The 14,926-nt window shown below is 36.7% G+C and overlaps 1 protein-coding gene across 2 annotated transcripts in view; it reads right to left on the bottom strand.

Annotated features, from left to right (window-relative positions):
* The window catches only part of sema3e (sema domain, immunoglobulin domain (Ig), short basic domain, secreted, (semaphorin) 3E), a 73,805-nt gene extending 62,714 nt beyond the window's left edge, over positions 1–11,091 (bottom strand). For both annotated transcript variants that reach the window (XM_067420140.1, XM_067420141.1), the window contains exon 1: positions 10,623–11,091. In XM_067420140.1, coding sequence (XP_067276241.1) covers positions 10,623–10,728 — 106 coding nt within the window. In that variant the 5' untranslated portion in view covers positions 10,729–11,091. The remainder of the gene's footprint in view (positions 1–10,622) is intronic.
* Between the last annotated feature and the right edge of the window lie 3,835 nt (positions 11,092–14,926).

The raw sequence follows: 14,926 nt of genomic DNA, 5'->3' as shown, positions 1-14,926 counted from the left end.
ATAAACTTCAATTACCAGCTAGGACACATGATGTGTAGATCATAGCAAATTACCAAACACACAAACACAGAACGCATGTCAATCATTCAGGAGGTGGAGCTAGAGAGACAGAGGTCAGGTCCTACTGATGGAACATGCTGTGGACTGCATGAGGCTCAAGGAGAGACACGTGGAAGTGTTGCTATTAACAATATAGTCCTTGTCATGTGTTATTTTATGGTGACTGTTTGATTCCAATGGCATTCTGTTAGTTTAATATTTTCCCCATGCTGCATTCAAGTAGGCTATGGCAGAAAAAAAAGCCTCTTATAAAATATTAACTCAACTTTGTGGAACTAGGAAACTTCAAGCAAGATGACTGTCCATGCAGTATACATGCTCAAAATGATTATTGAGCAAGCTTATATAATTATTACCTGTTGTTAAAGTTTTAATTTTAGGACATTTTGAAGACACGTTACAAAAATTAAAAAAAACCTTCCTAATAATAATAATTTAGACAATCTACTGGGTGAATCAGCCTTGGTACTTTAAAATACGCATGTGATTATAACAATCCCCTCTCAGCATTTAACACCCAAACACCCAGCTCATCATATTATATTTATGAGCTTTTTCACTTTTCAACCTCAAACATCTGAATGTTGAATAAAGATATTCTTTCAGTTCAATGTCTTGGCATGTACAGAGTCAAACACATTTTTAAGTGGTATCCTTTGAAAAGAAACTGGGGGGATTTCCAAAAGATTTATTCCCTATAATTTCCTCCCACCTGGAATAACCGCTCATGTTTAAGAGCTGAAAAAGTCTCAAAACACACAAGTGCTGAATACAATCAGCCCTGTCGCACTCTCACCTCATGGACAAAACAGCCTTTCAACAACCAAATCAGATGGGTTGAAAGATGCCAATGATTTGAGTTCATAAATATAAAATAAAAATCACTAACACTTTATTTTAGGTTTCAGTTCTCACTATTAACTAGTTGCTTATTTGCATGCATATTACTAGCATTTTGGCTGTTTATTAGAACTTATAAAGCACATATTAATGCCATATTCTGCATGACCTTATTCTATATCCCTTAATCCTACCCACTACAAAAACTGTTCATGTGCAATAAATTAAGAGTTTATTGAGGCAAAAGTCATAGTTAATAGTGAATGTGTTTCCCATACTAAAGTGTTATCCTTTTTTTTTTTTTTTTAACTGGACAGAGCCTTGGACAGTGTGAGAGAGAAATACAGATTTACTTCTCACAGATTTAAATAACAATAAACCTTGACATTTACGCATCATAATTCTTGGAGTGTCAGTCGGAGTAGATTAAACCTGACTAAGTATATCTTTTGAGTAATGTCATATCATAATTCACTTACAAGAATAAGACGATTAGCTGTACTTAAACGTCCTCCCACAAGAAGTGCCATGAATACCTCAGGAGACAAGTCTATAGAGAAAAACTGGGTCAAAAAATGATTTATTGAATTTTCAACCAAAGTTCAGGAGTATAAAACTATTTATCAACCCTATGGTTAGTTTAAAATCTCTTCAAGATGAAAGAAAATGACACCTTTGCAAATCCATTGTGTTGTGTAGACTGTTGCATGATTCATTTTTGACCTCTAAAATTAATGACACATGGACACAAAGCAAGTAAATTAATGCAAAGGTGAAGGTAGAGGACAGAGAACATCTAACAGAAACCACTAACTGCCTTCACTGGAGCACAATATATCACAGAGGACATCACATGGACTGCTATTCTTCAACGCTTGTATCTTTGATGAAATTCCAGGCTATTGTTTTATTTGTAATGGTTGTTTGGGTTGTTTGAAGTGGGGGAACAAGCTGATTGATGGACACATTGTGAATTACCTGACCTTGGAGATCTTTCATTGACCAGAGAACAATGTGCATTCATTGAAGCCACTGTAAGTCAAGGAAACCCTTAGGGGACCGTTTATGGGCCTGCTGTCCTGCACTGATTGTACTGACTGTGAAGTTTATTAAAAAACAGGATTTCTTCCTTCCTGTCTTGCTGTCTCTGAAGAACCTGTCTCCATGACAACCCTTTAGATGCCTCATTTCAAAGGAAATTATGGGTTTATTGGGTAAACAGACCTTTCGGGACTGTCAGGAGAGATACTGAGAATGACACAGTGAGAGGTAGGAAGAGGCAGAAACAGACCAAAGCAGTAACAAACTCTTCCAAGAACATCATTAATTAAGCAATGACCCGCGGGCTGCGACTAATCACATCTGGATACATTGACTGGGTAATGAAACAACAGGAGGTTTGCTTTTACAAGTCCTTCTCCTTTCATGTGCTGTAGACTCAAAGATAAATTTGTCTTTAGAATGACAAATAGCTCCTTACACCTGAAATTAAACATGATGTTTCACATTGCCTAGAATTTTGTTTAGGTTTGGGTTTTGGACAGTATCTTTTTTTTTTTTTTTGGTAACCATATTGAATTTACACTTTCATTCCAATACATTTGATTCAGATCAAAATCAGATCACATTTACATACATTTCACATCATCATCTGAATGAATGAATGAATGAATGCATGCATGCATGAATGAAAAAAAAACTATATATATATATATATATATATATATATATATATATATATATATATATATATATATATATATATATATATATAGTTCATCCAAAAAATGAAAATTATGTCATCATTTACTCACTCTCATGTTGTTCAAAACCTGTATGGAGTTTCTTTCTTATGTTGAACACAAAAGAAGATATTTCAAAGAATGTCAGTAACCAAAAAGTTGACGTATGACCATTAACATAGTAGGAAAAAAAAAAAAAACTCATAAAGGTTTGGAACAACATGAGAGTGAGTAAATTATTACATTCTTTGGGTGAACTATCCCTTTAAAATGTTTTCTTTGGGGATTTTTTTTTTTTTTTTTTTTAAGAAATCTGTCATTTACTGATGCTCAAATATTCTGTTCTGCAGAATAAAGGTCATGCAGGTTTGGAACAACATTAAGGTGAGTAAATTATGAAATAATGAATGACCCCTATTAAATGTGGTCAGAATCTGTCCCTGAAAGTTTGCTACTTTTGTTGATTCACATACATGATCAGCTGCATTTAAAAAAGGCAACAAAAAAAAAGGCAAAAAAAAAAAAAGGCAAATGTTACAGTTTTTTTTAGTTCCCAGTCACATATCACACTTTTCATGTTTGGTTGGATTAAAACGAACCCTGGTGTGATTGCTCGTTTAGTGCGGTTAATTTGAACATGTGAACGCTGCCATCTGAACCCAAGTGCGCACCAAACAAGCAGACAGAGACCGCTAAAAAGATGGGTCTCGGTCCGCTTCCAAACAAACTCTTGTGCGGTTCAAATTGATATATGAACGCAACACGGACCAAAGACATGTAAACGAACCAAAAACCGAACGTAATGTCACAAGATGCCACACATAGTCAGCTGATTTGACGACGCGGTAAGATCAGTGTATCAAATAAGTAACGTTAATGTTAGAGGGCAAACGTAGAGCAACGAGGAAGTGCCTCATCAATATTTGGTCCGACGAGCATGTTTAGAAAATGCTAGAAAAAACACACAAAAAGCATACCTGGTTCTTCTCATCAAAGGACCTGTGTTGCCCATTTGTCGGTACAGACGACAGAACGGCCGTCTCTTATCTGCACAACGGAGGAAATCCTGGTGCTGTTTTGAATGTTTGAATGTTTGAACATTTTATGAGCTCTTCATGAGTTCTCAGTGGGTAAAAATAATGTTATATGTACACGCTAAAAATGATGACGTTTAATCCAGCACACAGCATTGTTTTGAATGTTCAGTAAAACAAGCTTCTACGTCATATAAGCCGACCAATCAGGTTGTGACCATCTCCCTATGACTTTGGTTCGGTAACTTTAGGGTCGCTGTTAAAAATGCCAGTGTGCATGCTAAGCGGACCAGGACTATATATTTTGTTTTTGTTTTTTGTTCCGGACCAAACGAACCAAACTAACCGAACTACGAGTGTGAACGCACCCTAAAAGACCAACTAACATCATCACTAATCATATCATCAACCACCATTCTGAGTGGATTATAAGGGTTGTCCTTCCAATCATTGTGTTATTGTGTTAGCAATGGTTAACTTCAAAGAAAGACATGGAGCCATCATCTCTTTGCATCAAAATGCCCACACATGCAGGGAAATTGCTGCAAAGAATATTGCAACTGAAGGAACCATTTACAAACTTCATGGACTACAACTACATTGAAGAATGCTTTAGGGCATCCTAGAGTGTCCTGCAAGCACCAGAACCCCCTCCTCCTGAGAAGTCATCAATAGAATTGTGTCACCTCCAGTGGAGAGCTTGCTCGATATTGGTAGAAAGTGGGTGTGAGTGAATCTGCACGCACAGTGAGGCCAAGACTTTGGACTGGTGTCAAGAAGGGCAGCAAAGAAGACACTTTTCTCCAAGAAAAAACATCAAGGACAGATGGAAATTCTGTAGGAAATAAACAGATTGGTTCAAAGTTGTTTTCTCTGATAAACGCAGCTTCCAACTGTTTGGGATATCTGGAAAATCGATTGTCCAGAGAAGAAAACCTGAACCCTATCATGGGTCCTGTGTCATGACAACAGTAAAGCATCCTGAGATCATCCCGTGTGGGACTGCTTTTCATTCAAGGGTGTGGGGTCTCTCACAATTCTGCCCAATAAAACTGCCATGAATGAAGAATGGTCAAAACGCCCTGCAAAAGCAACTTCTCCAAATGATCCAGGAGCAATTTGGCGATGATGATCCATGCATGTTTTTCAGCATGATGGAGGCCCATGTCATCGAGCCAAGAGTGATAATGAAGTGGCTCTGAGAGCAATACATGGAAATTTTGGATACTTGGCCACGCAATTTTTCTGAACTTAATCCCATAGAGAAGCTATGGTCAATCTTAAAAGGCAGTGGACAAGCATAAACCCAAAAATTGTAATCAACTCTGAGCCCTAAATAATAGGGTAAAAATAGATCGCATCAGTCAGGATTTGGCACAGAAGCTGATATCCAACAAGCCAGAGCGAATTGCATATGTTATTGAATGTTTTTGCCAAAAAAGGCTATACAAGCATATCATTGTTTTCCACTATACCAAAGAAACATGAGAAAATATAATCTACAAATACTGAAGCAGCAAACTTTGCGCAACAAAATGTGTCACTGCCAAACCTTTCGGCCATGAAACAGAAATGCCTAGATGAAAGCATTGAACACCTTCACATGAAATAATGTAGAATGGTAAAATATGAAATAAGAAAATTACATTTTACTCTAAATGTTACAAAAACAGTCTTCTGTGTGGGACTGAAATTCCCCTATTTACCAAAAAGAAAATAACCCTGGGCAGACACATTTAAAGTAATGTGAATCATAGATGAGCCTTGTTGTCTGTACAGAGGTAGGTTTAAAATTACAGCAGAGACTCGAGCAGCACGATAGTGATTATAACCCGAGCCTAAATGCAACATGAGCTGGCTAATGGGCTGTTATACTGTCAATTTAAAACAGAATATAAAAATTAAACACAGACTTTGGTCTTCCTCACTAAGAGCCGAAAGCTTTGTAAAACAAATCCCAAGGCTGAATTCAAAATTTAAAGATAATGTTCTCCACTGAAGGCAGGGTGATGAAAAACCGATTTATAGTGCTCAACTGTCATTAGTCATTTAGTGATGACTGACGATGGAAAAGCTACTATAGCTTGTTATTATAGACCATATAACTGGGTGAAACTAAAGTATGCTACCTATTTGACTGTACTTAAGTGTCAGAGAGCTCAAATATGTCTCTTTTCTCACATTCATATTGATGTAGGGGGTAACCATGTTATATGTTTGGATTGTTTCAACAAACCTCATAAAAACGTTCGCGAACATCCATTTACGTGATGATAGCTGGGACCAACTGGAGGTCCGCTAGGATTTGTATGTTTGAACGGTCATAGATTCAGGATAAGAAACTGACACTCTTTATAAGTAGCTGGGACAAGGGCTAAAAGCCCTGGAGAGCTTTTGGGGGGGCTCCTTGTTGAAATTTTGCAAGGGGTAACTGTTCAGTAATACCGCTCCGAAACCAGCAAGGTTTATTTATACAAGTTAATGCACGAAACTCAAACTCTGTCTTAACAGCGTGACATCACCTCAAACTGGGGTCGGACACTCCAGAACCAGTTGGAAGTGTTTTGAAATAATGTTTAGAGTAGATTGAAACCGAATTCACTCTCGAATAAATATACAACTCTTGCAGATCATGTGCTCAACATGTTGCCCCTTGGACCCTGTGGTAGTGAAGGATGTACAGTCTCACCACTAAAAATACCTGCATATAATGAAGATGACTGTCATGCTCAGAATGCACATTTGGGATATTGCTTAAGAAATGTGGCAATTTTCATGTCTGCAATCACGGCAGCGTTATTTTCCCTCATAAACAAACAATTGTGCCAAGTTGCAGCTCCTACTAAATTACGCCAATTTCAGCAGCAATCCCTTAACTCTCACTTTAGTTGTTTTTACCCTCATTAAACCTTCAAAGCCACTTAAAAATAAATATCAAATATGTGCACCCACCTACACAATTCCACCCAAACACCTACAAACCAGTTGAACTTGTTGTTGCTTCAGCTGTTGAAAAATGAAGCCAAAACATTTCAAGGCGTAAGTTTATTTTGAAATAAGCTTCCTTTACATGTAATTAACATTTGCTGTAGCTAATTTACACTTCTTTAAGCAGAGCCTAGCTAAATGATAGCATGCAGAGCAACAGTTTGAAGCTTTGTGCTTAAATTTGATTTGGAAATTCCCCTTTGGTCTGCATTTTCCACTTGGTTAGCTTCAAGCAACTCTGAAAATCACAGGCATATAATAGATTCAATCTTCAAATTTTGTAATTTTATTAATGTCAAGCCCTAAACAGGGTTAATGTGCTTACTAAAACTAATTTAGACGCTTGAAGAAAATCCCACTGAAACTTTCCTGCCTACACAACTGAAGATTCATTTAAGAAAATGAGCACTTTGCTGCTATATTTAGCTTTTCAATGCAACTAACGCAAATGTAATATCCAGAACCACGTTCTAGTCAAGAAGGAAACAAAGGAGCATTCAGAAAATCCACAGATGAGACAAACTCAAGCTCTATAGATATTGATAAGCATGTCAAATATGTTTACTTAAGCACACACAGGCTGCTACAAGCAGTTGCTGGATAGGAGAATTAACAAGTCCACAAATATTGCCTTTGCTTACACCACAAAGTGACCTCAGTTTTGCTGTATTAATCAATAACTGTAGTATATGGGTGTGTAACCTGTTGTGTATTGTAACAATAGGTTACACCCATTTACTACAGTTAGTAATTAAAAGTAAAACAGTATACAGTAAAATACAGTAAAATTTGGGACACTGTGATTTTAGTAATTCTTTGTGGTTTTGTCATTAGAGATTAAAGTGACAGAAAACTGGTATTCCTTATTTATTATTTTAATGTATTGTCATAATTATAAGTACACTTGTTTGTAGTGCAAATAGTTTGCTGTAATTTTTATTAATCTTATTTCAACCCATTCTCACTCCCAAGGCGTCAAAATCCGAAGCATGGTCAAGTGCCTTCTCCGTCTTAATGAAGACCCTAAAGGTGCACCTTGGCATCATTTTTCGACACGTTGGGTGCTCCATTCATTTCAATAAGAAACCTTTGGCGTCATACACATACGCACTGGGTATGGGGATATTATCGTCATGGTGAAACTTATTTTTATTTTATTTTTTATTAAATTTATTTATTGGTTTATAATTTTGCCATTATGACATATTGGAGTGTGCTTCTTAACTAAATCAGCAAGCATAATTTCATTTACATTTATTTTATTTACGCTATTTAGACGTTTTAACATGTAACCCAACCCAACCCCACCCCATCCCTAAACCTACCCATTTTTGTGTACATGATATAAAACACAGGATATACGACTGCATCCACGAGTTATTCAAAAAAGTTAAATAATCCAAGTTTTCTGAGGCCAAACAATTGATTTGCTTGAAGAAAATCCCCAAAAGCGATCAGCGGAAGTCACTTGACCATGCTTCGGATTTTGACGCCTTGGGAGTGAGAACAGGTTGCTTATTTAGCTATTACCTATTTAGGTTAAAACTGTGGACTAAAAAACACAGTGGCTCAGATTCAGTTTTCCATTAAACTGGAAAATAACGCTTTCTGGTAGTCAACCGCACACACACACACATACACACAAAAAAAAAGATCTCACTTAGCACTTAACACATGCTGACAGATTAGGGCAGGATTAAATTAAATCAACACCTGGTTTTGATTCCAGATGTAATTTATAACGTATCAAAAATTTAGAAAGAGACTCCCAGTGGGTTTAACCACAAGCCAACCTCCTGTGATTACCTCCAAGGTCTACACAAATGCCTTGACTACCTCTGAGATCTTTGTGCTATTCAAATTTTAAAGCTTGTACATGTTTTTCATTCCATAATGATAGGATACAAGAAAAAAATGCTTCTTCGGCTGAGTAGAGAAAACTTTATCAGTCTAGACACGCAGAGCACACCAAGTGAATGACAGAAAGCACAAGAATGGAAAGAAAAAGAAAAAAAAGGTGCAAGACAGAGATGGACATTGAGAGCAACTGTAAATAGCTAGTAAACTGAGAAAGAAAAAAAAGTTTACTGTAAAAAAATGTCACAATCTAAAGATATACTTAAAGGGATAGTTCACACAAAAATGAACATTCTGTCATCATTTACTCAAGGTGTTCCAATTTTGAAGATTATTGGTAATCAAACAGTTGATGGGTCCCATTGACTTCCATAGTACAGAGAAAAAAATTATGTGGAAGTCAATGGGGACCATCAACTGTTTGGTTACCAATATTCTTCAAATGATCTTCTTTTGTGTTCAACAGAAGAAAGAAATTCATAAAGATTTGGAACAACTTGAGGGTGAGTAAATTATGACTTTTCATTTTGGGGTAAAATACCTTTAAATATATGTATGTGAACTAAATCAACCTGACTATTAAAGTCATTTTAATAGTCAGACCTGATAGAAATTAACATTCTATTTCTACCTGGTCTGACTATTAAAATTAGTTATTTGGTATAAATAGCAAATAAAAAAAAAAAAAATAAAAAAAAAATATATATATATATATATATATATATATATATATATATATATATATATATATATATATATATATATATATATATATATATATATATATATATATATAAAAGAAAGACAACAAGGCACAAGGAGAATGAGAGGCAATGAGAAGATTGGGAAAGAAATTCCACATTTTATCTTTGCCTGGGGACATTTCCTCTGGAGCCAGCCGGTTTCTTCGCCACACGTCAATCACAATTTGCTTGAGTTTTTTTTTTTTGCAGCTACGCACACAACCCACTAAATATGACAGTCCAAATCAATATTATGACAAATCTGATGAGAAAAGCCACTCAGACGCACTTCAGTCTAATACATTTGGCCAGCTCACAGTTTCAGTGTCTTTCTCAAAGGAAAAGGTGTCAAAAGAACAAAAGTGTTGTTTCCATGATTTTACAGTTAGCTCATAGACGTAACTGGTTTGATTTATTTAAACTGAAATTCCACATGTACTCTCAACCATGACCAACGGCTGGGGTGTGGATTTTTATATGACACCGTTTCCACCACATTTTGATCAAAGAGGAAGACTGAGAGTGGCATGGGCTATTTGCGTCGGGCTAGGTTCATCTACAAAGGATGCCCCCATTTATCCCTGAATTTCATTGTAAACATGCCCATGAGAGACCAGCATAGTAAAAAGAACAGTTGACATTCCTTCACTGAACCGCTTAAGCTGACAAAAAAACACATTGTAGAAGCTTAACCACCATAACGGTGAGGAAAAACACAAATAAATGAGAATCCAGATGTATTTATGGCAGCGCAAGTGACAAATCATTCATAATCCAGTTTGCATTATTTAATAATAATAAAAAAAAACTGATCTCATGAGAAAAAGAAAAAAAAAACATTATTTTATGTATAGTGCATTTTGATGAAATGGTGGCAAATTTGTATACATTTGCACAATTTTAATTGAGATTTACAGAAGAAAAACTAAGCATGAAGGTTAACCTCTAACCATCAGTGGGGCGAGCATGTCATACAAAAGAGATTGTCCTAAAGAAATTGTACAAATGAGATTGTAAAAAAAAAATGCACAACAATTTTATAAATTGCTGTGAGAGTGTGTTGTAATAACTAAAGCAATTAAATAATAATTATGACAATTTATAATGTATACATATCATTGTACATTTAGTCATTTATCATTCAGAGCTTTTGCACATTTTAACTGTGGGGGGAAAGTGGTAAAGTCCAAAGTTCAACATGCATTAAGTAAAAAGTAAGAATTGTATATTGATATTTTAATCTAAAAACTTTTGTCTAAAATGATGACCAATAATTAGTTTCAGCTTTAATGTAAGTGAACTTCATGTGCATTGAATGAGCATTGCACAGACACACACCCACACACCTGTTGCCTTACCTTTGTGAGATAGTCGTAATCTTGGATAAACACTCTTTGTCGATTGAGTTGCTGTGCTGATCCATAGTGTCATGCAAAGCATGAAGGTCCGCACACCCCATGCCATCCTCACACACTCCTGTTAAATGTCTCACAGTGACTCCTTACGATCCACCACGAGCAGCCTCCATCCACTGACTGAATTGCCGTTAAAGAAGAGAATTAGTAAGCTGTCATCAGAGAAGTGTGATGAAACTCACTTCATTGACTCTTAAGGTGTGTGAGTGTGGCTTTGAGATGCTTCTGTGGATTCCAGCGTGAAGAAAAGTGTCTAAACTGAGTGTAAGGCTGTGACTCAATGCTCTTACCACAGCCGATGGATTCCTCAAGCTCATAACACTATGTGTGTGAGACAACAAGCGCGCTGATTTTGGAGAGCTTCCACCTCCTCTAATGAGAAGAAGCCGATTCTCTCTCTCTCTCTCTCTCTCTCTCTCTCTCTCTCTCTCTCTCTCTCTCTCTCTCTCTCTCTCTCTCTATGAAATACTGTCCTTCCACGTGCCAGCCCTCTCTCCCCTCCTGACTGCTTCAACTCCCATGCTGCACATATGGACAACAGCCAAACACTTCGCTCAACTCGCATCCACCCCCACCTCTTCTCTTTCACTCTCTCCTTCTGTCTCTCTCTCACTCTCTTGGTTCCGCCCTTGAATTTTCCCCTATTTATGATGTACTTCTGTTCTCATCTCAGGGACAATGTTTAAATGCATATGAAAAGAATGGTTAATCTTGGAATTTGGTTATTGCATCTCTAATTGCCATAAGCCGATAGTTAGTTTAAATAAATTATTATATATATATATATATATATATATATATATATATATATATATATATATATATATATATATATATATATATATATATATAATGTATTATATATAATATATAATATTTAATTTAAACATATGTGTTTATGTACAAATGTGAGGGAGAGGTAGTGTGTGTGTGTGTGTGTGTGTGTGTGTGTGTGTGTGTGTGTGTGTGTGTGTGTGTGTGTGTGTGTGTGTGTGTGTGTGTGTGTGTGTGTGTGTGTGTGTGTGTGTGTGTGTGTGTGTGTGTGTGTGTGTGTGTGTAGTTTTTGTCTGCAGGGTGAAAAACAAGAACTGAGACGGGGTTTAACAAAAGTCATCTGATGACCAAGAGGAGACAGCCTCAGTTCCATTTCACATTTATTTTATAGCACTTTTCCCAATACATATCGTTTTGCAGCTTTACAGAAAATCCAGGTTTGTAAATTACAGTTTAGAGTAATTTTCTATCATTTTTTACAGTATTGAGATATTCCAAATCATGCAGTTAGCTAATATAATGTATTCATTTAGACAGAAACAATACATACAATAATTTCAGTTGTCGAGCATGACTGGAATTTCAAAAGAGACCGGATACTATTGTCAGATGAAACAAAACAAAAAGAGCTTTTTGGCAGGAAACCCAACAGATGGGTTTAGTGCAAACAGGAATAAAAAGTACCCCATGTCTACGGTTAAATATACTGCTGGATCCTTACAGTTGTCAGCCTATTTTTTAGTTGGAGGTCCTGGACGTCTAATTCGCATATGGCATCATGAATTCTAGTAAATACTAACAAATAACAAAATTAAAACCTCTGCTAGAAATCTTAGAATGGGCCAAATTAACACAAAAATGTTTCACTGAGCACAAAAAGAAGCTCCAGCCATGGCCGCCCAGTTCCCTGACTTGAACCCTATAGAAAAATGAGTGGGCTGAACTGAAGAGAAGCACCACCAACATGGAGCTGTGAATCTGAAGGATCTGGAGAGATTCTGTGTGGAGGAATGGTCTCTGTTTTCTTGTCAGGTGTTCTCTAAACTCATCGGGCATTATATGAGAAGACTCAGAGCTGTTATCTTGGCAAAAGGAGGTTGCAAAAAGTATTTAATAAAAGGGTGCCAATAATTATTGGCCAACATGTTTTGGAGAAAAGCCCCGACTTTCAATTATTTTACAATTCTTTTTTTTCTTTTTTTTTGGCCAGCAATTTTTGCAGTTTTTTGAATGAAAGATCAAAAGGATAAGCAGATGTATTTTTACAGACATATTTACCAGGGGTTGAAAAAAAACTTTTCTCTCTTCTCTGATGATGTGTTTACTGGCGTGAGAGTGCGACAACCTGTCACTCACATGAGATCACGATCTGATGATCCATACAATTCCCCCTGACAAAATCAAGTGTAACCCTGGTGTGGCAAGCAGCAAGGAGGGGGACCGTGAGAACGGGCCGGTGACGAGTGTTAATGAGCGGCAGCTGCGCGCCACATCGGTCTTGTCTCACGGCGGAGTGACGGGAGCATAAAAGGGGCAGCGAAGACAGTGGAAGATGAGAGAGGACCAGGCCTGGATTTATGTTTCTGTGTCATCCGTGAGGGGCTGCCCGCATTACTTTTGTTTTGTTTATTTTTATATTATTAAAAGTATTTGAGTGTTCGCCGGTTCCCGCCTCCTTCCTTATCATCTACGAACTGCGTTACACCTGGTTAAATAATTATGATCGTATAAATATAACATTATGATTTTTCATACTTGTCAAATTATAGAAGACTAATAAATTATATATATATATATATATATATATATATATATATATATATATATATATATATATATATATATATATATATATGCATGAGAAACAGCCAATCGGACTATTGATTGGTTGGCTCCACCCCCTTGCTGACAGATCGCCCGTTGCGCAGGCTGGAAGACAGATGCAGAGCAACAATCGGAAAATCGGGGAAATCGGATTGGAGCCCCGCACATGACATGCAGTAAAAAACTAGTAGGCAAAATCGTGCGCACAATTTACTATATCGTTCCCTTGATTTATGCGATTTATAAATAGTACGCAAGTTTTACTAATTCGTTCCCTCGATTTGCTAAATCGTGTGCACGTTTAACTAATTTGTTCCCTTGATTTGCTAAATCGTGCGCTCTATTTATAAATCGAGGGAACAAATTAGTAAAACGTGTGAACGATTTATAAATCGAGGGAACAAAATTGTAAATCGTGCAAACTATTTATCCTTTTTTTTCTTGTATGTCATGTGCGGGGCTCCGTAGACATGATAATTGAAAATGGAAAAATATAAATCTTAAACTGTTTAAAGTTCACTTAAACTGCAAGAATCAGTGTGTAACTTCAAGATATTGGATGATCCAGTGTGATCAAGCACTTCAGAGCTTACATTTTGAATCGACCACATGGTGTATTGAGTGTTCACTGCCGTTCGCTGATGCCATTTTTTGTGCGTGCCTGAAGAAAAAAAAGAGAAACACATGAATTGACAGGTAATTGAATATAATGAAATATGCTATATGATAATGGTAAGCATCTATGTATTTTATTTGTTTTCTGTGTAATGTATTTAATTGTAGATCATTATTGATATACAATATTGAATGCATATTCTGGTCTGTGATCAGGCCAGGGTTTTTTTTCTTTTCTTTTCTGTGTGAATTTTTTTTTTTTTCCAAGTTGGATTTCCATAATTTATGGAGCCTCCTATTTCGACCCTAAAAGCTTCACAAACCTAATTCTGTATCATTTTGTTTATGGGACTGAAACATCTCAGGAGCACAATTGGAGAAAGTTAAGACAGAGTTGAACTTGAAAGACTACTACTTTGTGAGTTACATGTGTTACATTCTGCCTATTCTAGGCTATGTAAACAGAGAGGGAAGACCACGCAGAGTGTTCATTTAAAGAAATATATTTATTAAAGATAAATAATAAACAACGCAAGTTAAATAAAGTCAGTGTAAATCTTAGATTGAGAAATGAAACATGTATGCAACAAGTGATATGAAGTGTCATGCAAAAGGAAACAAAAATGTCAAAACGATGCGGGAGAGAAGGAGAAGCTGCGGCCTCCTCAACCAGCTATGGAGAGATCTTTAAAGCCCAAGATGCTGGAATCAAATCACACACAATCCTTGAGGCAATCACAAGCACAACACACCCCACCTGTGCTCCATCACCTGTAGGGGAGACGTAATGAACAGGAAAGAGCGAAGAGGAGGAGCCCAGCAGATCCGTGACACCCCTCCCTTAAAACAGAGGCCCCTACAAAGCCTCTGTAACCGTCTTCAAAACCAGACTACACACAACAAAATAAGCAATTTATTATTTTTAATTTTTAAAACAATTTCCATAAAGTGAGCACTTAACTTTGGTCCAGGAGTGTTGACAGCCCATATACATGAACTGGACAGAAGAACACTTGTCCACAGGCCCCGATCCC

This window comes from Pseudorasbora parva, chromosome 16 (assembly GCF_024679245.1).
Source record: "Pseudorasbora parva isolate DD20220531a chromosome 16, ASM2467924v1, whole genome shotgun sequence".
Classification (NCBI taxonomy): Eukaryota; Metazoa; Chordata; class Actinopteri; order Cypriniformes; family Gobionidae; genus Pseudorasbora; species Pseudorasbora parva.
This window is presented reverse-complemented; position numbering and strand designations above follow the sequence as displayed.